The sequence below is a fragment of the Carcharodon carcharias genome, chromosome 6, assembly GCF_017639515.1.
Source record: "Carcharodon carcharias isolate sCarCar2 chromosome 6, sCarCar2.pri, whole genome shotgun sequence".
Classification (NCBI taxonomy): Eukaryota; Metazoa; Chordata; class Chondrichthyes; order Lamniformes; family Lamnidae; genus Carcharodon; species Carcharodon carcharias.
The window spans coordinates 46,903,019-46,927,609 of record NC_054472.1 but is presented as its reverse complement, the minus strand read 5'-3'; the positions used below and the strand labels follow the sequence as shown (position 1 = coordinate 46,927,609).

The following is a 24,591-nucleotide window of genomic DNA, read 5'->3' as shown; positions in this document are numbered from 1 at the left end:
ATTCCCACTTCCATCTTTGAACAGCAATCATTTTTAACCTTTCCTTGCGCTCATATCAAATTTCTTGGACAATTTTTCTGAAATATAATCTAATAGACTATTTTATCTTTATTTTAAAAAATTCTATGTGTGTTCTTTTTCCAACTCCATTTTGATTCAGAACTTCTTCTAGTGCTACTATACCCAGATTGAGGAACGGAACTTTTTTCATCCAATGTAGAATATAGCAGTGCTAGCTGCTGTAACAAGCACCAGTTATCAGCTGTTAACTGTTGCTGTGGGTTTGGGGGTGGGGTGGGAAGGGGTGGCGGAAGAGAAATGGAGTGAAAGGTATGATTTTTAAACATTTACAACATGGATATTGAGGACAAAATTATGCCAATGCGCTTGAAATAGGTCACCTGTCACTAAGTTTAAATTCCCACATTAGAAAGCAAGAGCAAGTGAAGGACAGAGCAGATGATTTAATAATTGAAATGAATAAAAAAAATGAAGCAGCAAAGCACAAATGGATCTTGGACCTCATGCTGAAAATGACAGAATCCGCTGGCACAGTTCACAGCTGTTGAAGTGGATTTGACCTGCTAAAACAGCTTTTTTTCATGGAAAGCTGAGATTCCAAATGAACAAACGTTGGCATCAACAAGACAACCTACTTCTACCTCAATAATATGGCCATCTCCACCCCTGCCTCAGATCATCTGCTGCTGAAGCTCTGATTATGATCTTTGGCATTGCGAGTCTCAACCTTTCGAAGCTCTCTTGGCTGTCCTTCCATCTTAGCCTCTCCACAAACTTGAGGTCATGCCAAAATCTATTGCTCGTATCTTAGCTTGCAACAAGTTGTGGACTTAGCGGTCCAGCAACACCTTAATTTTAAAATTCTCACCTTAGTTTTCAAACACTCTGTTGCCCCTTGTCTCTGTGACCTCTCCAACCCTACAATCCTTGAATTTTGTCCTCGTGTGCATCTCTGATTTGCTCCACCACAGGCAACTTTGCCTTTAATTCTTTACGGCCTAATATTTCGAATTTCCTCTCTAAATCACAAAATATTCTTTAAAACCTACCTTCTGGACCAAATTTTTGTCACAACATACTGCTGTGGCTTGGTGTCACAGTCTGATTCGCAATGCTCCTCTGAAGCACTTCAGGATATTTTGATAGATTGAAGCGTGATATAAATGCAAGTTGTCATTGTGAAGGGGGTTCTAATAGCATTCTAAAATTACGGCAGCAAACCTAGACTGGACAATGCCTTGGTCACCTTTGCCTGGACACCTACTCAGCTGTTGCAATAAATTTGCTGACCGCACAATATTACCCTTGGGCCATACTCAAGTGATCAGGAAACTGGGGTGTGAAATTCATAACCACGGTGGTAAGCCAATCAACCCTCCAGCAGGTGCACGCTACACCACCAGTGGCATCCAGCGTGACACAACCTTGAGAAGGGCGCTTGTGCAAGCATGTGCCAGGGCAGTTATCCTTATGTCACTCAATCCTAACAGCTGATGTGGCTCCAGTCCTAATTTTGGACTAGGCAGGTTCAATCAATGAATTTGTACACCACTCACCAAAAATCTCTCATTCAACTGCAAGAGGGGCCAAGCATCAGCGTTTTTAAGGGTGAAGCACCAAAGTAAAGAAGAAGGCGAACGTGAAGAATTTCTGCTATTGCAAGATGTTTAGAGATGAAGGTTTTTGGAGCTGCTGTGGTGAGTTCCCAGCTTTGGCAAGGAGTGTTGCTGCATCCTCAGGTAGAACAAAGGATTTGGTGACATGTCGATACAATGGCTCTACAGGTATAAGGCTGTGGTTGCAGTGCCTTCAGAGCTGCAGCAAGGCGGAGATGAAGCAGAGACTGTTAAGAGGCTGCACATGCCCATCAGGATTCCCCTGTACGCTGCCCCATCAAAGTCCTCATCTGCGTACTCTGTAACCAGTGTTCCTTCTACCCACACAGTCCATCAAGTGCCACACGCTTAATTATTACACCCGTGCACATTGAGCTGGTTAAATGAGATTTACTACCATGCTAGGCCATGAGCAAAGAACTGGTAGACTTCCCCATGAAAGTAAATTACGGACGAGATCAAAGCCTGACAATGATCAATCAGATGGAATTAACAGCTGAAATTCACTTGTGTCAGTTCCTGCAGCCCAAAGTTATCTCAGCATTTGGCAGCAAGTGCCAGAGGCAGTGAGAGGGAGAGACGATGAGCAGGAGGGAGGTGGCAAGAGGAAGAAGTGGCAAAGGGGAGGGAAGCAGCTGGTTGAGGAAGACAGCGAGTTGGGAGAAGTGGTAACAGGAGTAAGTTGAAAGAGTTGAGTAATGTGAAAAAGGATGTTGAAGCTTTTCATCCTGCACTCATCAGGATACTTCGCAAGAATACCAATATAAGGGGCAAACAACAATTTATACCGTATGAGAAGACAGTGCTCATTGGTTGGCAAGTGGACTCTGACTGGTAAGTGTTGCCATGGAGAATGCACTAATTTATGGTGTCTCACAATTAGTGCATTCTCCATGATACCACCTCTACCAGAGTCTACTTGCCAACAAATCAACAGTCTCTTCTCATACAGTATAAATCGTTTTTTCCCCCTTATATTGGCATTCTTGCAAAGTATCCTGATGAGTGCAAGATGAAAAGCTTTGACATTTTTTTCAGCAATACTCAAGTTCTGTACTACCAAACGACTAGTTATTTAGTCATTAAAAGTTAAGTAATCAAGATTTATCAAGATGATTTTTGGGTCAGTTCATACCACTGATCTAGTCATTCTGCAGCAGCTGGTTTTGTAGAATTATTAAAGGAATATTGGACACACAAAAAACACAAGGGCATTTCTAGGGAGTTTGCAAAAAGTTTTGGATTTCTAGCCCAGATTTCCAAATAATAATGCGACATTTTAAACCGTGTATAATTCCAAAATACCACTGCTCCCTAATTTACTTCCCAATGATCGAGAGAGACTGTTTACTTTAAAAATGGTGAACTGGTTTATTACTTCACAATTCATAGATTTTTAATCTCAGAAATCATAGGTGGAACAAATGCCATTACTTCCCCAAAAAGTACTTCAACCATCATTCGTCCTCCTGGGATTCCATTGTGTCTTCACCACAAGACACTCTTCCTCAGTTCCCAGATGAAGTTTCCCTCTCAACCAGCACTTAATTTACAGGGATACTCTCTAATTTTCACCCTCCAGTTTACAAGATCCAACCTCTCTCCAAATTATGAGACACTTTACCTCTGCCTGATTATGTTTACTGATGTGAAGGAATTACTGATCTATTTCCTCACTATTGATAGCAACTTTAAATAAAGAAAACTGCTCAATAAGCTGCCAATAAATAAAAGTTTTCTTTTCCAGTTTCTATTAATTCAAAGCCTCCTTAACTCTATTTTAAAGTTGGCAAATTGAAACAAAATATCCTTGTTTTGTTTTAAGCCATCATTACCAATTCAACTTTTCTTCCGTCAAATTACAAAAACACAAGCTACAATATAAAAACTAACAAACACCTCTCTCATGTAGTGTAGTGCTTATGGTACTGAACTTAAAAACCTAGAAATTGAGAGTTCAAATGAAAGCATGGTAATTTTAAAATTGAGTTTTGTAAATCTTGTAATTTGTGGACTGGCATGTTACCATGCCAATAGCTGGGGGTGGTATTCTTTTTCTTCCATATCTATAGTAACATTTGAAAAATATGTGTGCAGTTTTTTGTTTCAACTGGAAGCACACATCACATTTACTTTAATATTGGTGCACATAAATTAATTCCATGCACAGGTGGAAAAACTAGAGGGAACATTATCTGCAACCTCACCATTCGGTGAGCAGGCAAACATACCATCCTTTTGCCCCAGCCTGGCTGCAGCCAGCTTGTGCCCAGTGACATTCGGAGATCCCAGATCTATGCTATCCTACGAAGTACATGCAGTACGGTACTCAGCAGGTGGCTGCTAGTGTCAGATCAAGTGATGGGACCTCTTCTTCAATACGGTGTTGTTGCCCTCTCTTTTTCTCCTGGGTGTGCTGTGGTTGGGCAGGTGTCAGTCCTAGGGTATGTGAAAGCAGAAAATCAGAAGGGGAAGGTTGGGCTAAGGGTGGGGTGGAAATTAAGAGTTCCACCTCCACACCACCTGCAGCTTGCCCATCATGTCAAAGAGCAAGAAGAAGGTAAGCTAGCAATTGAGAAGGGCCCGAAGGCAGGAAAATACCATCGCCCTCAATGTTCTGTGACACCAGATGCCACAGGCTATATTGTAGCCAGCCCCATGATGCTATGAAGCTCCCTAAGGCACAGAAGATTAAAGCACCCTTGCTCCCCCACTGTTTCTGCTCTGTCCGTGTGTTGCCTTGTCCTGCAATAAAAGAGCGTCAGTGATTGTGCAGCACTGCATTTGGACAATATGCCTGCCATCACTGGAGGAATGTGGAAACAGTAAGAGGTGGGTGTGAGGCTGGCAGCATTGGTAACTGAGAAAATGAGATGAAGGAACTGGATTTTAGCTATTAGTCCCGAGAGCCATGGACTGGTGCTGGCTGAGTGTTTGGGTATGGTAGATTGAGTCGAGTGAGGCCGATAGTGTGGTGGGTAGGAAACATCACATGATGATGCACTCACTGACCTTGACCAAATGCATGAGGTCATTAAACTTCTTGTGGCACTGATGGGGGAGCCCAGCACATCAGTGCAAAAGATAAGGCTGAAGCATTTGCTACAATCTTCAGCCAGAAGTGCCAAGTGGATGGTTCATTTTGGCCTCGTCCGGAGGTGCCCAGCATCAGATGCCAGTCTTCAGCCAATTCGATTCACTCCATGTGATATAAAGAAACGGCTGAAGACACTGGATACTGCAAAGGCTATGGGCCCTGACAATATTCCAGCAATAGTACCAAAGACTTGTGCTCCAGAACTTGCCACCTCCCCAGCCAAGCTGTTCCAGTACAGCTACAACACTGGCATCTACCCAGCTATGTGGAAAACTGCCCATATATGCCCTCCTGTACACAAAAAGCAGGACAAATTCAACCCGGCCAATTACCACCCATCAGGCTGCTCTCGATCATCAGTAAAGTAACTAAAGGGCTCATCAACAGTGCTTTCAAGTGACACCTGCTTAGCAATAACCTGCTCACTGACGCCCAGTTTGGGTTCCGTCAGGGCCACTCAGCTCCTGACCTCATTACAGCCTTGGTTCAAACATGGACAAAACAGCTGAACTCCCGAGGTGAGGTGAGAGTGACTGCCCTTGACATCAAGATAGTATTTGACAGAGTGTGGCATCGAGGAGCCCTAGCAAAACTGAAGTCAATGGGAATCGGGGGGGGGAGGGGGGGGGGGACTCTTCACTGATTCAAGTCATGACTAGCACAAAGGAAGGTGGTTGTAGTTGTTGGAGGCCAGTCATCCAAGCTCCAGCACACCACTGCAGGAGTTCCTCAGGGTAGTGACCATATTGCTACCTAGTTGCTGTTGAAATGTGGGATCAATAGAAATTTCATCATTGATTTCATGTGAATGACAGCTCATAACATCCTCCTTTAGTTTTTGCCCCCACCTGTGTGACCAGTACAAAACTAATTTGCAGGGAATCCAGTGCTAGCTGCTTCAGGATGCAGGCTTGTCTTTATTGCATCAAGGCTTTATGGGTTTATCCAGTGCTTGCAGACCCCTGATATGGCAAGCAAAGATGCTGCTACTTATTAAAGAAGTGTTGAAACTTTTGGAATATGAAGTAATTTTTAGAATGCTCAGGAACACTTGAGATAAATCTTATTTGCTGTTCATATGCGGATTAAGCAAACGATGCAAACAAGGCATCAGAGCTAAAAATTGGTTTGTCCCATTTTTTGGGCATAATGGCTACAATTCATAATCTCCCCATGCCTGTTCCTGTAAAAGAAGGTGCCATGTATCTTGAAAATTTTGTGCTGCCACCTCATTTATTTGATGGCAGTGTTGGACCTTATGGTTCCTGCTGGCTGCCCTTGAGCTCAGTTGGAAGCTGAGCATGGTTGTATTGATAGCATGTGATGAAGTCCGTTCTTACGTGCAGTCTGTCCTTCTTAAAGGGAAGTTGCACTGCATTACAGAAGATTGCTGCTGAATATTATTGTTACGCTTCTGAGCAAGAAAGATGGAGTAAGAGGGCACAGAGCGACGTGCTCCAGGAAAATGGCTGCAGCACCAGAGGTTTTATTGGAGGTGAAAAGGAGGAAAGATACAATGGTACTACAGGGGGCAAGGCACCCTTGAGGACTACCCTCAGAAGGAACTGGGAGCAGCTGACAAGGGAAGTTAATTATCAGAAGCTGGATTGAAAGGCCCTTTTTATTCATTCACGGGATATGGGCTTCGTTGGCTGGGCCAGCATTTATTGCCTGTCCTGAGTTACCCTCGAGAAGACGGTGGTGAGCTGCCTTGCTTGAACTGCTACAGTCCATGTGGTGTAGATATACCCACAGTGCTGTTAGGAAGGGAGCTCCAGGATTTTGACCCAGCGACGCCGAAGGAACAACAATATATTTCCAAGTCAGGATAGTGAGTGAGTTGGAGGGGCACTTCCAGATGGGAACACGACAAATCATCTCAAACAAAGACAAAAATACCTGGAAAAACTCAGCTGGTCTGACAGCATCTGCGGAGAGGAATACAGTTAACGTTTCGAGTCTGTATGACTCTTCACCAGAACTAAGGGAAAACAGAAAAGAGGTGAAATATAAGTTGGTTTAAGGGGGGAGGGGGGTGGGACAGGTAGAGCTGGATAGAGAACCAGTAATAGGTGGAGATTGCCAAAAGATGTCATAGACAAAAGGACAAAGAGTTGTTGACGGTGGTGATATTAGCTAAGAAATGTGCTAATGGTGACATTAAGGGTAGAAAGCAGGACAAGCAAGAGACAGATAGCCCTAATGGGGGTGGGGTGCAGTCGGGGGAAGGGATCGAAATAGGCTAAAAGGCAGAGATAAAACAATAGATGGAAATACATTTAAAAATAATGGAATAGGTGGGAAAAGAAAAATATATATAAATTATTGGAAAAAGGGGGATCGGAAAGGGGGTGGGGACGGAGGAGGGAGTTCATGATCTAAAGTTGTTGAACTCAATATTCAGTCCGGAAGGCTGTAAAGTGCCTAGTCAGAAGACGAGGTGCTGTTCCTCCAGTTTGCGTTGAGCTTCACTGGAACATTGCAGCAGGCCAAGGACGGACATGTGGGCATGAGAGCAGGGTGATGTGTTGAAATGGCAAGTGACAGGGAGGTCTGGGTCATTCTTGTGGACAGACTGAAGGCGTTCCGCAAAGTGGTCACCCAGTCTACGTTTGGTCTCTCCAATGTAGGAGGAAAGCGCATTTACCACCACCTATCTGCTGCCCTTGTCCTTCCAGATGGTAGTGGTCGTGGGTTTGGAAGGTGCTATTGAAGGAGCCTTGGTGAATTCCTGCAGTGCATCTTGTAGACATTATAACACTGCTGCTACTGTGCGTCAGTGGGAGGGAATAAATGTTTGTGGATGTACTGCCAATCAAGCGGACTGCTTTGTCCTGGATAGTGTCAAGCTTCTTGAGTGTTGTGGGAGCTGCACTCATCCAGGCAAGTGGGGAGTATTCCATCTTGTGCCTTGTGGATGGTGGACAGGATTTGGGGAGTCAGGAGGTAGGTTACTCATCACAAGATTCCAAGCCTCTGATCTGCTCTTGTAGCCACAGTGTTTATATGGCCAGTCCAGTTCAGTTTCTGGTCAATGGTGGCCCACAGGATGTTGCTAGTGGGGGATTCAGTGATAGTAATGCCATTGAATATAAAGGGGCAATGGTTGGGTGCTCTCTTGTTGGAGATGGTAATTGCATGGCACTTCTGTGGCACAAATCTTACTTGCCACTTGTCAGCCCAAGCCTGGATCTTGTCCAGGTCTTGCTGCATTTGGACAGGGACTGCTTCGGTACCTGAATCGTCATGAATGATGCTGAACATTGTGCAATCAACAGCAAACATCTCCATTTCTGACCTTATGATGGAAGGAAGGTCATTGATGAAGTAGCTGAAGATGGTTGGGTCGAGGACACTACCCTGAAGAACACCTGCTGTGATGTCCTGGAGCTGAAATGACTGACCTTCAACAATCACAACCACCTTCCTTTGTGCGAGGTATGACAAAGTTTTTTGGAGAGTTTTCCCCTTGATTCCCATTGACTCCAGTTTTGCTAGGAATCCTTGATGCTGACTCTGTCAAATGTTGCCTTGAAGTCAAGGGCAGTCACTCTCACCTCACCTCTGGAGTTGAGCTCTTTTGTCCATGTTTGAGCCAAGGTTGTAATGAGGTCAGGAACTGAGTGGCCCTGGTGGAAACTAAATGAGTATCAGTGAGCAGGTTATTGCTAAGCAAGTGCTGCTTGATAGTACAGTTGATGACCCCTTCCATTACTTTACTGATGATGGAGAATAGACTGATGAGGTGGTAATTGGCTAGGTTGGATTTGTCCTTTTTGTGTACAGGGCACACCTAGGTAATTTTCCACATTGCTGGATAGATGCCAGTGTTGTAGCTGTACTGGAACAGCTTGGCTAGGGGCGTGGCAAGTTCTGGAGCACAAGTCTTCTGTACTATTGCCAGAATATTGTCAGAGCCCATAGCCTTTGCAGTATCCAGTGCCTTAAGCTATTTTTTGATATCACTTGGAGTGAACTGAACTGGCTGAAGACTGGCATTTATGATGGAGACCTCTGGAGGAAGTCGAGATGGACCAACCACTCGGCACTTCTTTTGCATCTTATCTTTTGCATCAGTGTACTGGGCCCCTCCATCATTGACTATGGGATATTTATGGAGCCTCCTCTTCCAGTGAGTTGCTTAATTGCCCACCACCATTCACGACTGGATGTGGCAGGACTGCAGAGCTTAGATCTGATCCGTTGGTTGTGGGATCGCTTTGCTCTATCACTTGCTGCTTATGCTGTTTGGCACACAAGTAGTCCTGTGTTGTAGTTTCACCAGGTTGACACCTCATTTTAAGGTATGCCTGGTGCTGCTCCTGGCATGCCCTCCTGCACTTCTCATTGAAAAAGGGTTGATCCCCTGGCTTGGTGGCAATGGTAGAATGGGGGATATGACAGGCCTTGAGGTTACAGATTGTGTTCAAATACAATTCTGCTGCTGCTGATGGTCTACAACGCCTCATGGATGCCCAGTCTGGAGCTGCCAGATCTGTTCGAAATCTATCCCATTTAGCACAGTGGTAGTGCCACACAACACAATGGAGAATATCCTCAATGTGAAGGCAGGACTTTGTCTCCACAGTGACTGTGAGGTGGTCACTCCTACTGGTACTGTCATGGACTGATGCATCTGTGGCAGGCAAGTTAGTGAGGATGAGGTCAAGTATGTTTTTCCCTTTTGTTGGTTCCCTCAACACCTGCCGCAGACCCGCCTAGTAGCTATATCATTTAGGACTCGGCCAGCTTGGTCAGTAGTGGTGCTCTTGAGCCACTCTTGGTCAAAGAGATTGAAGTCCCCCACCCAGAGTAGATTCTGCGCCCTTGCCACCCTCAGTCCTTCCTCCAAGTGGTATTTAACATGGAGGAGCACTGATTCATCAGCTGAGGGAGGATGGTAGGTGGTAATCAGGAGGAGGTTTCCTTGCCCATGTTTGACCTAATGCCATGAGACTTCATGGGGTCTGGAGTCGATGTTGAGGACTCCCAGGGCAACTCCCTCCCAACTGTATACCACTGTGCCGCCACCTCTGCTGGGCCTGTCCTGCTGGTGGGACAGGACATACGAAGGGATGGTGATGGTGGTGTGTGGGACATTGTGCAAGGTATGATTCCGTGAGGATGACTATGTCAGGCTTTTGGTACACTAGTCTGTGAGACAGCCCCAAGATGTTAGGGAGGACGACTTTGCAGGGTCGACAGGGCTGAAATTGCTTTTGTCATTTCAGGTGCCTAGGTCGATGCCGGTTGGTCCCTCCAGTTTCATTCCTTTTTTGTGACTTTGCAGTGTTTTGTTTCAACTGAGTGGCTTGCTTGCTAGGCCATTTCAGAGGGCATGTAAGAGTCAACCACATTACTGTGGGTTAGGTCAGACCAGGTAAGGATGACAGATTTCCTTCCCTAAAGGACATTAGTGAGCCAGATGGATTTTTACAAAAATCTACAAATGGTTCCATGGTCATCATTAAACTTTTAATTCCAGAATTTTATTGAATTCAAATTCCATCATCCGCCGTGGTAGGATTCGAACCCAGGTCCCTAGAGCACTATCTTGGGTCTCCGGATTACTAGTCCAGTGACAATACCACTACGCCATCGCCTCCCCTATTTATTATTCAGTTTCTAAAAAGTATCAATTTATTGCTTGGACATTGTTTTTTTACTGAGCAAGTTTTTTCTTTTCATACGTCAGCCTTTTTTAAAAATTCATTTTTAATGTTATGGCAAACCTTATCTTTCTGAAATTTCCTCATTGGTCCCTTCAGTGAGAAATGAACTGAAATATGGCCCCCATGAAACAAGCCAGCTTTATGGTCTCACCTCACTCCAGCCCGTGAGGTGAACGTTTCCACTTGCACACAGATGTTGACAAAACAAGTTTACTCCTCGTCTCCGTTTCATTAGAAATGGCCAGACTTTCAGTCATTACACCTGTCCTTGGAAACTCCCCCACTACATATCGGCTTGGAACGAACACCTTCTGCCTAAAACCTAAGTCTGAAATTTCTTTTTTCAGATGCCAATGGGCTATGTTTTCAAAATTCTCCTATTAAGATCAATAAAAAAAAGTCAGCATCTGAAGTCCCATTATCACATTTCATCATATTTCAGTAGTAGCACAATAACTTACATAATAATTCTAACCGTGGAACTAATAGGTCATACTAAGGGACCCCAAAACTATAAGATTTCAATGCATTGTAGCTGCTAGCAAGGAATCTTAAAAATAACCAGCTGGCAAACTTTATAACCTCTTTAGCACATCAAAATAAATTAAATGTTAATGAACTCCAAATTAGTAGAGAGTTCAAGTTATAGAAAACCAAGAGTCAAGTAAATACAACATTAATATACAAAATCCACACCTGTGTGGAATTGGAGAATGGACTGAAGGGCAACGTTAACACAACCAAGGAAAGACTGGTGCTGGCAAACTGGTATGGCTTTTAAGGTGGAGGAAAAATCAAGTTCTATGCAGAAAAGCATTATTTGGATGTCAAAGGTCAAAAGCTATAAGAGAACCAAACATAAAACCAGCAGGTCTGCATGCACCCTATTTCATACGTACACCCAATGAGTCTTATTACTTCAAACCAGTACCATAAAATGAACTCAATGCCTATGAACACAAGAAGTACCCTTAACCCTTCCTACACCTGCCCTCAAGTCACCCAAGATGGGCAGTCTGACTTGACGTCTGTCTTGGAAGAGTTTGTGAAATTACAAATCTGGCTTCAATCATTGAAAACACTATACTCATTCAGATAGAGGATGCAAAGTGAACAGGTCAGAGGTACTCCACTTAAGACAACGTAGCATCCATAGGCTCAGTATTTAAATATCTCTCAAGCACTCACACAGCTTTCTCCTGGAGTCTTTCCATATTACGTAAAACAAAGTCTCAACAAATGTCAATATAACGTTAATATATTTTTTAAAACAGTAAGTTAACATGCACAAGCATGCAGTTTTACAATCATTGCAGTGTCAAAATTTTGGCCTTCCAAAAGACAAAAAGGTCAGTACTTCACAGAACTCAGTACAGTAAATTCAAATGTGAATTCATGCAAGAGTATTAAATAACTATGGTATCAAAGGCCAATAACAAATATTATAAGACTGCTCATAGGATGGCCACGTCTAGGAAATTAACTGCAAACCGCACAGTGCATATGTGCTCACTCACACTAAAGAGATCAGGGACAGTAATATCATCCAAGTCCGAGACCACGCTTCCCCTGCGGTTTGAACGGCTAAAATAGTCAGCTATCGATCCACTGTGATCAGAAAAATCAGAGGACTGCAGAAAAAAAGAAAAATTAAAAGCGATAAAAAAGGATACAGAATATTCCGAAAGTAAGGAACAGGCCATATTTAAAATTCATGGCAACTTCAAGAGTTGAATGTGATATTTGGAGATATGAGTAACACAAAGTATATTGACCTGCAAGAGAACAACTCAAGATGAGGCTTGAAACTGGAAGCAGCATTTCTGATCAGTTTTGATGAAAGGTCATTGACCTGAAACTTTGTTTCTTTCTCCAAAGATGCTGCCAGACCTGCTGAGTATTTCCAGCATCTTATGTTTTTATTCCAGCATGACATGTGCTGCATTCAGGCCCCAGGAGGCCTGCATCAAGTGCTAAATTTGCCTTAAGTTTCTTTCAGGCCGCTATCTCAGACAACTACAAGGAACTCTAACCAACACAGAATATGGCATGTACCTGGCATAACATGAATGCATGCACAATGCCTCCTACATTGTTTCTTTCACTGCCTGTTCATCACCTGAGAATTAGCAGCTGAGAGATTCAATTTCTAGGCCACTGCTCTGTCTGCCTTCTCACGTGGGGGTAATAGATGCCATGGCACCAAATGCATAGCAGCAGCTGAGTTCTCCTGGTATCCTGGTCAACAATTATCCCTCAACCAAGACTTTGAAAACAGATTATTTCATCACTTTTCTCAGTTGTTAGTCGGAACTTTGTGGTGTACAAATTAGGTGCTTTTCCTACATGACAGCTGTGACTACATTTCAAAACAGTTCACTGGCTATGAAGCACTAAGAGATCATGAAAGGCACTTTTATAAATACAAGTTCTTCCTTAAGTTTGAAGAGTTCAAGATGCCCTCTGTGGACATAACTCAAGGCAAAATTTATCGTTGTTTGGTTGGGTGCTTTCAGTTTTAGTGAATATATTTTGCACATAGCCATTTTATTCAGCTGTTAATCCAACATCAATGGCAACTTCTGACATACTTTTCCTTTAACCTGGCTGGCTGATTCAAGAGGATAACCACTAACATGGCCCACCCAACATGTTTCTGTGCACTTAAACCAGCTCTGCTCACCAATGGTCACTGACCTACATCTCATCAGTTACATTTGCAGGTCATTAAAATAGTAATTCCACCGAGAAACATTTAATTAGTATTTTAATGAGTGAGCTAATCCCCGAGTACTTCAAAGCATTTTAAATTGAATTGGAAAGCATAACTGAAATGATAAGAGCAGATTTGAAGCAAAGTTGCTGATAATAACAAAAAATATGAAAACAAATCTTTTTAAAAATTTCATTTGGTCACAACCCAGAGGTGTATAGAGGATATTGAAATAGTCATTAAAACTGATGCAAGCCATCCAAAATAAACAAAATGCTCATCCTAAAGAAAACGTGCCTTTTAACTAGTCACGAATGTATCAGCAACACTGAGTGACACAAACTTACAATCAGAATGTGCGGTTATCAGTCTTTATATTCAGCATTTTTAGTTTCCATTTCAAACCTAGATCTGCCGTAACATCAGCCTCTCATTCACCAGCTATATGCAGGTCCTCAATGTCTTTCTATGGCTTTGATTAAGATAATCTTTTGTCACCTAAGTGTTTTGCTTTTCTGTTAAGCAAGTGACAGGTCATTCAACCCATTAACTCCTTGTCTGTGATTGAAGGATATTTTATTTATTTCATTTACGCTTTATCCCAACCTTACTAAAATTCTTGCTGTGTTTCAATTCACAGTTTTGACAAAGGGCATTGCCCAAACCTGCACCAATAATTTTTTCCTTTTACGTTGTATTATATGTAGTGCTACTGATGGGATGAAAGGAAATGTAATCTTAAAAGGAACAAAGGCTTCATCCACGGCAATAATCTTTACCATTCCCCTTATTTCAAACATCTATCATTATTAGCAAAGGCTCAAATCAGAGAACACACTATGACATGCATACAGAGCTCACCACACTGTCACGACGCCCCTGGCTGTAACTATCTTGGGACACGGTGCTCATTGTTTCATCGTCTGAATTCTATGAATAGTTAAAGTAAATAAACTGTAAAACAAGTCTTGATGACATAAATCTCATCGCACTATACAGTGTCATGCTGCTGCAGGCTTCAGCAAAATAGATCACGTCATCAGGCCTTGTCCATAAAAATTGCAGTCCTTGCACTCAGGCACAAATTGCACAATGTTGCAAATAAGGTGCAAGTCCATAAGTTAAAAAATCCAACCTTTAATGCGATGCACAACTTTAAGCAGAAATGTAACAATTACGTTCTTATTACACAAGTCATCAAGTAAAACTGGTTTTGTATTGTGCTGCGTTCCTGATGTTCTACATTATAATACAGGGCAGGCTCGTTAGTGGTGGAGAAACACTTCAAATAAGAAAGTGAGCCAAAATTCCTCCCCTATTTCAGATTTCCAAAAATGTATGCGAGGAATCAGTCACCAGAGCATCACTATTATCAAATACAGATAATCTCTCCATCTGCCAAGGAGAAAAATATAAAGATCAGAATCTGGGGAAGTGCTATAATTCCTGCTTTGGAGTTGAAATGCATGGGTCAATTGCATTTTTAATATCTGATTTCTGAAAGAGTGCATGCTTGCAGTCACCAATATTATGATTGGAAAAGACAAGGGATATGAGATGTATCTGGAAAAGTAGAAAACAATGGAAATCCTCAACATATATTCGATTATCTTTCATCAATGGCTGCAGCTAATCTAATGATGGTCCCAGATTTTACGAGGGCTGTAAACCTGATCCTGTGGACTCTTAGTGGATCAGCTATCATCAGCACTGGCGTGGCCCTTATCTCCAAGATAGAATTCACCCACCCCTCATCCCTTCCATCTCTTCTGAGCGTCACCCCTCTCACCTTTCCTTTAAAATCCTTGTTCTTTATCTCTCAAACACATACTACATCAAGTTTTCCGCCATGATATCTTCCTTGCTTTCCTTCCTCATCTTCTGCACCGAGTAAGTTCTCAGTCATTTCAATCTACATCTCAACTCATTATGTCCTTTCCTCTGAGTTCACTGTACATCTGTCCTCCCTTAATCTCTCCCTCTTAATAATGCCCTACCTATATTCAAGACAATGACTATGAATCCTGACTATGCTATCGCATGTGGCCCATTTATTCCCATGATGCCTATCACAGACAGGGCCATCTCTGACCACTTCCTCATGTTCCTCTCCCCTTCCCACTCTACATCCTTCTGTGTCCACTCCTGCAGTAAACTCTCCTAAGTAATTACAACTGTTCAAACACCCAACTGCCTTTGGTCCCATTTAAAACAATATTTCTGCAATTACTGATCTGCTCAAACATACACTCTTCTCCACCTTTGATGCTCTTATACCCACTAAAACCATGACTCTCAAACGCTGGTTGTTTCCCTGGTACAGCCATTTTCTAAGCTTCCAAGGGCCAAGGGATCAGCAGACTCAAACAATTATGGTGGACAACTGGTTTAGCCATTTACTACCAGTCCTGGCTATACCATATAAAGCATTACCGGCCCGCTACTCTCCTCTGCCAAAGCTGCTCACTATCCCAGGATCATCCTGGAATGCAAAGATACTTTCTAACTTCACTATTGCAGGACAGCTTTTTAAATTGCTCGCCCTTGCCTCCTCGACCCTCAACTTCAACAAGCACAAACAATTCAGCTTTCTTTCTAAGACTGAATTAGATGACTCTGGTGCTTCAACCTCTTCCCCTCGTCCACCAAGGTTACCCCACCCTAGCCTTAAAGTAAAGCTTTCTCTCATTTCTCCATCTCACCACATGCCCGTTCCAAGCTCAACTTATCCCTTGACCCCATTACCACCAAACTACCAACCACTCATTTTCCCTTCCTGACCCCGAGTTAACTGATACTGTCAACAACTCCTCAGGTACTGGATCCTTCGTCTTAAAATCTACCATCACCCCGCTCCTCAAAAGAAGGCAATGGTGAGAGTGGGAGCCACATGGAGGAGAGCGGAGATCAGGCAAAAGAATAGGGAGAATGGGTCGGGGGGTACAGGGAAAGCCACTACTATGCAGGTTTAGTCATTCAATCTATACTTGGAATTAGTCTGCAGATGCAGTGCTACTGCTGGGGCTTGCTCTGTGAACAGTTCCATTTCTTCTCATTTGTTCAAGTCCTTTGATAAACCAGGGGTGCCAACTGTGCTGAGTGACCCAGTAAAATCTCCAAATCACCATTCAGTTGCCCCTAAATTTCATGGTAATAGAAGCTGTGTAAAGCAATATACACAGGTAACTGGCAAATAAAAGGTGGTAAAAGGGCATCTGGTAAAACAGCTTGCAGTACATGGTACAGCGACAGAAATTATTTTCTTCGACTGTAATGCACTCAACCTATCTCTGGTGTTTAGATTTCTGGTATTGCATAGTACATATCCAGTGTTATAGTAAATTAGATCATAGCAAGTATTTAACATGCAATTGTTAGATTGTTATTGCGATGACTGAGTACATATGGAGTTTCATCTAACAAAGCAATGTTATACAGTAGGTCAACTTAGCTAAGTTTCTTAGCACTGGTAACAAGTTTGCATTTTATCAGTTTTCTTTAAAATAACTGTATTTATACCTTTCATGCACGTGCAGTAAAAATTTTTGTTGTGGCACCTCAGGCCTTGCATCTTTAGATCAACCAACAATAATTTAATTCATAAATTTGAATCATTCAAAATGCTCTGACACTATTCTTACCATTGGGCTATTGTGCACTGAGCTTGCTCGTGAAGAACAGCTGTATTCAGATGGCTGAGGAAAAACCCAGAATGTTAAAAAGGATAATGATACTGTCTAGTAATCCAAAACCTATTTTCTTAACAGTGCCACACACACTGCAGGAAACTTACAGTTCTTGAGCTATTTCTCCAATTGTGACTGTAAAGTCTCTCATCGTACAATGACACCTATAAATATAAAGTATGGGTTAAATGCTGCTAAACAAATTAGTTGAACTCAGCCTTTATTCAGCTAAACAGATCATCAACAGCACCACGATCATTAAGTTCTGTCTGCACAAAAGTAAATGAAGTATAAGCTTTAGAAGTTCTAAATATCTCAAACATTCCAGCCTAATTGACTTAGAACCTGTACATATTCTGATAAAGGGTCACTATCTAAAGTCAGAGCTTCATAAAAATTTGTAACTACATTATAAAAATGGTTTATATTTTATTCTATTTTGGTGGGTAAAGAAATAAACAAGCATTGCAAATTTTATTTCATTAAAGTCAGTTTCATATCCTGTTAATTTTGCCTTAATAAATGTGGGGCAAAGGTTCAGTAAATATACTGTCCATAGTTAAGACAAAGAAAAACTGGCTGCTTTTAGACTCCAATTGGTCCATTAGGCATTGGCCATGACTCTGTGCCCTCTTACCTCAAAGTCAGGAGATTGCGGGTTCACATACTGCTCCAGGTAATTTGAGCATGTAATCTCGGCTGACATTCCAGTATTTCACTGTCAGAAGTATAGCCATTTGGTTGAGCAATAAAGGTTGAGGCCCAACTGCCCTCTTAGATGAGTGTAAAAGATCCCATGACACTCATTTGCAGAGAAGCGAGCTTTCTCCTGGTCAATATTTATTTCTTAACCACATTTAAAAAGATGATCTGGTCATTAGCACTTACCAGATGCCAAGTGGCTGCTCAGTCTCCTACAGTACAACAGTGAGGACACTTCATCCAGCATTGGCTGTTGGGCAAAGAGTCCGATAACCTCGAGACCGTGGAGGGGTTGAGAGTGTTGGTGGCAAGGTAGAGCTCGGTGTGATTGGTGTATATACAGAAACTGATGCTGTGTTTTCAGATGATGTTGCTGAGCGAGGGCATGTATTCCTGAAGTCATGAAAGGTGCTTTTTAAGTACAAGTCCTTCCTTTTCTACTGTCGGTTTACAGATACAATATCAATGGTCATTATTTAATTATTTTAGTGGCTGAATTGCCACAAAAAGTAATTCTCCATCAGCAAATGGGTGATAGGGAGAGAAAGAAGAGCAGTGGCAGTGCAGCAGAATGTTCAGACAAGAAGAGAGAAATAAAAGAGAGGACCAAGGAGGAATATGAGATGAGGAGAAAAGGAAATCACCACTTTTGGAAACAGTCCCTTGGAAAATTTACTACCCAACTTCCCATACTGGCTCCCAAGTTAGCTGATAGTTTTAATAGTTCTGTCTTAAGTACCAAGCTCCTCTCCTTCAAATCTGTTGTCATCATCCCTCTCCTCAAAACATCCAACTTTTGATCCCTCTTGTCCTTGCAAACTAATGCCCCATTGCCAACCCCTCTTTTCTCTCTCTCTCTCTCAAGTCCTTGAATATGTTGCCTGAAACAGTGCCATGGGATCTTCCATATCCACCCAAGGAGGCAGATGAGACCTTGGTTTAATGTCTCATCCAAAAGACAGCACCTCTTGACAGTGCAACACTCACTCAGTACTGCACTGGAACGGCAGCCTTGATTTTTGTGCACAAACCCAAAGTGAGTTTGAACCTAGAACCCTGTGATTCAGAAGCAAGACTATCAACTAAGCCACAACCTAAAGCTGGCTTCAGCTTGGAGAACAATACAATCAAAGCACTTTGCTCCATCTGATTAAGACTTGATAAAACCATATGGAATGAATAGTGCCGTAGCATGACCTGAAGACATCCAAAAGTGTTTCACATCAGTTATCATGGCTGTTAAGGGAACTGTAGCAGCTAATTTGTGCACTACAAAGTGCTAATGAACAAGAGATGACCAACTGGTTAGTCTGGTATTATTTAGGGATGAATGTTGGTCAGGTCACCCTGCTCTTCTTTGAATTCTGCCATGGCATCTTATGCACACCTGAACAATCAATTCAGTTCAATGTCTTATCTGAAGACAGCATTTTTAACAATATTGTTCTCATTACATATTTACAATGCAAAGCTGCCAATTTAAATTATATAACCAAGTCCATGGTATAACTTGAACTCTCAACATTTTGACGCATCTCTAAGCGCTTTACAGATTGTTTCAAGAGAGATCTTGAAAATTGGCCAAAGAGTGGCCCTGCTGGCTCCTGCACAACAAAGAAAGAATATTAATAAACCTACAACCCAATTCTAGGTCCTGTTAGGTGATATTTTTGAACACAATTACCATGAACGATGAAGATCTGCAGTTCTTTGTATAAGGCTGCAGCAACATGAACAAAAAACAACTAAATACAATGTGAGAACTAAGTGTTATACTTTCCCTTTCAGATGCTGTCAGGTCAACTCTAATTCCAGCATCTGGAATTGTTTTTTGATCAAAATAATCCACCTAGAAGTACAGGAGAGAATTTGTGTTCGTCTGAGGTGGCAGAACCAGGGCCATGATTTCCCACTTTTGGCCAGCACGCTGGTCTCCCATCATGATTCCCCCTTCTGGGCCACTGACATTCAGGCAGGAATTGTCAGGGTGTGGCTTCCCACCAGTAATTAAAAAGCCTATTAAGGTCATTCAGCAGACCTGACTGGAATTTTCCAGCTGGAATGCTGAGGTTGAAACACCACTGAGAGATGGAGGTGGTCTCCTGGCAGCAGACCAGGGAGGGCAGCATTTCACAGTTAGGAGAAGCAAACCCCCCCCATCATAACCATTGGGCCACAAGTGCAGACAGTAGCAATCCAATAGAGGGGTTGCTCTGGCACTTGTGGCCTTCTTGAATTTGGAAAATAAGAAAAAGCTCTTCAGCGAGCCCCGCATCTTCACGTCCCACCCACTCTCTCCTGCCAACCTCTGATGATGGGGCAGCCAATACTTTAGTGCTGGGGAGTCTCCAACCTTGGGAATTTGCTCGTCATCCTTCACTGAACAGTGAGCATGCATCCTAGCCGCTAATTGCATTGCTCATTTAAAATCGCACTGGGCATCTGGCACAAATGAGATGTGGGGTTGGAAGCTGGAAATGCACCCAACGTCAGGGTCCTGACCCTAAAACAAAAACAATGCCCCAAATATTTTTTCTGCAGTAGTGTCTGTGCTTATTTTAAATTGGATTGAGCTGTCTCTATACAATGATTTTTGATTTGACAGCCACTTGGTGCCTTTTTACTTCAAACTAGTTATTGGCCTTGGCTCAGTCATTTCTGAGAAAAAAAGTTCTGGGTTCAATTCTACTTCAGATGTGAGTGTAATATCTGACTTTATCCTCCTGTGCAGTCCTGAGGAAGTATTCACTGTTGGAGGTACCACCCTGCAGATGAAAAGATCCATTTGCCCCCTCAGTTGCACATGAAAGATTCCACTGCATTATTTGAAGAAAAGCAGTGAAGTTTTCCTGGTCAGCATTTATCTCTCAACTAACACCAAAACAGATGATCCAGTCATTTATTTCACTGTTGTTTATAGGAGCTGGCTGCGCTCATATTAGCTGTCACAAAAGCACTTAACTAACCGTCAAACGCTTTTGGATGTCCTGAGATCATGAAAGCTTTGTTAATATTCATGGAGTTGCAGTCCAAGGAGATGATCAGCTGTTTAGTGTTCAAATATATATCAAATGTTAACAAGTATCATGTGTTTCAATGCTAAGTAGCACAGTAGAGCAGTATAATAGTGCAGCCTCTATTATTAACCCAGAACCAGAATAATAGTTTATGGAAGCTTGGGCACCAACATTTACCCTTCTGCACCAAAACCTCCCCTCCTCCATTAAAATACAAACTCTGCCATGGTCCCTTCTGACAGTATTTCTAAATACTGAATATTTGCATTCACTATTTCTGGCAATTTTTCTGTTATGAGAGTTGGAGCTCTTGCTGGGTGTCCCATATTTGCTGAGAGTCACTGGGCATAGGTCCTATGCCTGTGCATCAATTTGCTTCTGTATAAACCTGCTAAAGCTCAATTAACTATATTTGCTCTTAGATACTTCTACTTAAAAAGTTGGGGAATCAGTCTTGAACTTGTTTTCACTTATTTTATGAATGGCATGAGAGGTGGGTCCATGAAGGAGCTTCTACTAGAATATTAGACAAGTTTAACATCACATGCAATATTGCAATGCAGTAATGCTGATTTCTTAGTACTTTACAGGTTAAGCACAGCAACATTAATATCTAATATTAGTCCAATGTTGAGTCTTCTTCATAAATGCCATATCAAGCACTGCAGACTCAAATTGAATTTCTTTCTGATGAAAGGTAATCGACCTGAAACATTAACTCTGTCTCACTCTCCACATATACGACCAGACCTACTGGAATTTCCAGCATTTTTGTCTTTGTTCTGCATTTCCTTTATAGTCCATTTACTGAGAATATAGGCATTGGTATAGATTTAACGTCATCCAAAAGCTTTTTTGTAAAGAATTATTTCTGAGTTTTGTCTTTCAACATTTTTTGGTCTATAATGTGCAATAAAGTATTAACATAGCACTTGATATGCGCAATTGCAACAAGCATAGTGTTATGGATGCAATTATGTCATTAGCTATTGCTGGTTATCAAAGGAAATCTTTTCATAATGTTGTCATATCCTAAGTTTTTTTTAAAAATGGATAGATTGGAGAAGTTCTGAGGCCAAACTAATTCTTGGTTGCAGACAAGCTATTACTGCCATGAGCAACTACAATGCTTCAATATTCTATCTACAGCCCATGCAGTTACTGTATACCAACCAAGCTTTGGCTTCGAATTAGGCCAGTGCTCAAATTAGAAGACGCCTAAAGGAGGAAAAATGTATTTATTCACATGAAACACATTTTTGCAGGAATTTGACTGTGATAAGACAGATGAATTGTAAAATAAATCATACAAACCCTGTAATTCTTGGGTGTTGCAACTGGAGCACTAGAGAGAGAGGATGGCTGCATTGGAAATGAAGGAATGAGGAATCCAAATGAAATACTGCATTCTCAATTTTGAAATAAATTTGGTACATTAATATATTTATCAAAAGTGAAAATTGACAGTTCTTTGCCAAAGTAAAAAAATATAAATTGAGTGCAGAAATCAATATTTGGAGCATTACTAACATGAATACATCAATATGCTGTACACAATCCAGGGTTCTTTTTCCCATGTCATATCTGGAGGAAGGGAGAGTGTTTGTACAAATGATGGTTCTGCAGCCACTCATGCTATTTGAATTAGAGTCAAATAGAATAACCCACAGTTATATTTCAAGATTTCTTTTCATTGTTTTCTTCTTTGTGTGTGTTAAAAGGAAAATAATTCCCATTGAAAAAAGACAACAGGTCGTAAGCACTCAAGAATGGGTATTGAAGCAAGCTGGTGTGAGGGATATCACAACTGAAGCGACAAGAGTTTTATCTATGGCCCATGTCAGAACGTCTGGAGACAGTAAACAATTAGTCTTCATGTGCATCATTATGGGCATGGCATAAGATGCCAGTGGAGAATATACTCTTGGAATGGGTGGTAATTGATTTAGTTAACAAGCCCGCTAGTGAGCAAGTACACGGGAATGTAAGAAGGAGACCAGTTAGGTTCTTGGGTAATAGTTAACAGAGCGAAAGGTCAAACAAGCATAGGACAGACAGGTTTTCAATAGTGAATTAGGAAACACAGTTGAGAGATTCCTTGGTAACTACTAAAAATATTGCAGTTTCCAACTCCTGGCAAGTTTATTTATTATGTGCCAAAGCCATTGGGATTTCAAACCAATAGTCCAATGCACTTTGAGTTGTTTTGAAAAAAAGCCAGATATTAGCAGCGTTATTTCCAATATTATACAATATTCAAAGGCATTTGATAAGGTGCCACATCAAATGTTATTGCAGAAAATAAAAGCTCATGGTATTGGGGTAATATATTGGCATGGAGAGAAGACTGGCTAGTGAACAGGAAACCAAGGATACCCATAAATAGGTATTTTTCTGGTTGACAAGATGAAACAAGTGATGTGCCAGAAGGATTAGTGCTGGGGCCTCAACTTTTTACAATTTATATAAATGATTTGGATGGTATGGTTGCTAAATTTGCTGATGACACAAAGATAGGTAGGAAAGTAAATTGTGAAGAGGATGTAAGGTGGCTACAAAGTGACATAGATTGGTTAATTCAGTAGGCAAGGACCTGGCAAATGGAGTATAATTTGGGAAAATGTGAAATTGTTTGGCAGGAAGAATAAAATAGCATATTATCTAAATGGAGAGAGATTGCAGAGCTCTGAAATTGAGGGGGATCTGGGTGTCCGAGTGCATGAATCACAAAAGGCTTGTATGCAGGTACAGCAAGTAATTAGGAAAGCTAATTGCATGTTATCATGTATTGCGAGGGGAATTGAATACAAAAATAGGGAGGTTATGCTTCAGTTGTACAGGGTACCGGTGAGACCACATCTGGAGTACTGTGTACAGTATTGGTCTCCTTATTTAAGAAAAGATGCAAATATGTTTGAAGCAGTTCAGAGAAGGTTTAGTAGACTAATACCAGGAATGGGCGGGCTGCCTTATGAGGAAAGGTTGGACAGGTTAGGCTTGTATCCACTGGAGTTTAGCAGAGTAAGAGATGACTTGATCAAAACCTTTAAAGATCCTGAGGGGTCTTGACAGAGTGGATGTGGAGGGGATGTTGCCATTTGTGGGAAAATCTAGAGCTAGGGGTCACGGTTTAAAAATAAGGGGTTGCTCATTTAAGACAGAGATGAGGAGGGGTTTGAGAATCTTTGGAACTCTTTTCCTCAAAAGTCGGTGGAAGCAGGGTCCTTGAGCATTTTGAAGGCAGAGCTAGATAGATTCTTGATAAGCAAAGGGGTGAAAGGTTATCAGGGGTAGGCAGGAGGTTACATTCAGATCACCCATGATCTTATTGAATGGCAAAGCAGGCTTGAAGGGCCGAGTGGCGTACTCCTGGTCCTACTTCATTTGCTTGTATGTATGCTCAATATACCTTTAAGCAAATGTTTGGAGAGACCTCAGAAAATATGACAAATTATATAATTGCATATATTTGTGTGCTAACAGTTGTAGTAAGTTGATGGAGTAGATTTGAAAGTGCCTTACAATTAAAAGTTGTCACCAAAAGGAGTTACAAATGTAGCATATAGTCTTGCAGCATATCCTTTGGACAATGCACGAAGGAAATGACTATTTGCTGCTATCCAGGAAAGTGGACTGTTCAGAAACTTCACACAGTATGAAGTGCAATTATATCATTATGTTTTCCTGAAGTGTTTTTACAAAACTGATAGTGCAAATTATATATTGACCCTCGACAAATTAACATTAAGTAATAAATCCCTGGACAATTTAAATTATATGAAAGTTCATGACAGCAAATAAAGAACCAGGTCATTTTCAGATCTGGTTTAAAAAAGCACACAATTTAAATGAGATAATGCATGACTGGAGGTTGCAAGAACAAGAGTGGGGAGCTTTGCAGAGTAAGAAAGAATTATTTTTATTTGTTCATAGGATGTAGATACCTCTGACAAGGCCAGCATTTATTGCCCATCTCCAACTGCCTTCGAGAAGGTGTGGATTTAGTAACATGTCATCAAAAAAAAGATTCACATAGCAGCAATTTGCAGTCAAACAGTACTGGGTGA

At 41.6% G+C, this 24,591-nt stretch overlaps 1 protein-coding gene across 26 annotated transcripts in view; it reads right to left on the bottom strand.

Moving 5' to 3' along the window:
* lrrfip2 (leucine rich repeat (in FLII) interacting protein 2) overlaps positions 1-24,591 on the bottom strand; it is a 210,193-nt gene that overhangs the window by 67,906 nt on the left and 117,696 nt on the right. For 11 of the 26 annotated variants that reach the window (XM_041189812.1, XM_041189811.1, XM_041189816.1 and 8 more), the window contains 6 exons: positions 21,839-21,886; positions 21,698-21,742; positions 16,913-16,969; positions 16,761-16,814; positions 13,981-14,049; positions 11,924-12,037 (listed from right to left, as the gene is read on the bottom strand). The exons of 7 other annotated variants lie outside the window; for them this stretch is intronic. In XM_041189812.1, the coding sequence (XP_041045746.1) occupies positions 11,924-12,037; positions 13,981-14,049; positions 16,761-16,814; positions 16,913-16,969; positions 21,698-21,742; positions 21,839-21,886 (387 nt within the window). The remainder of the gene's footprint in view (positions 1-11,923; positions 12,038-13,980; positions 14,050-16,760; positions 16,815-16,912; positions 16,970-21,697; positions 21,743-21,838; positions 21,887-24,591) is intronic. 8 more of the 26 variants (XM_041189817.1, XM_041189823.1, XM_041189813.1 and 5 more) reach the window with 6 other exon arrangements.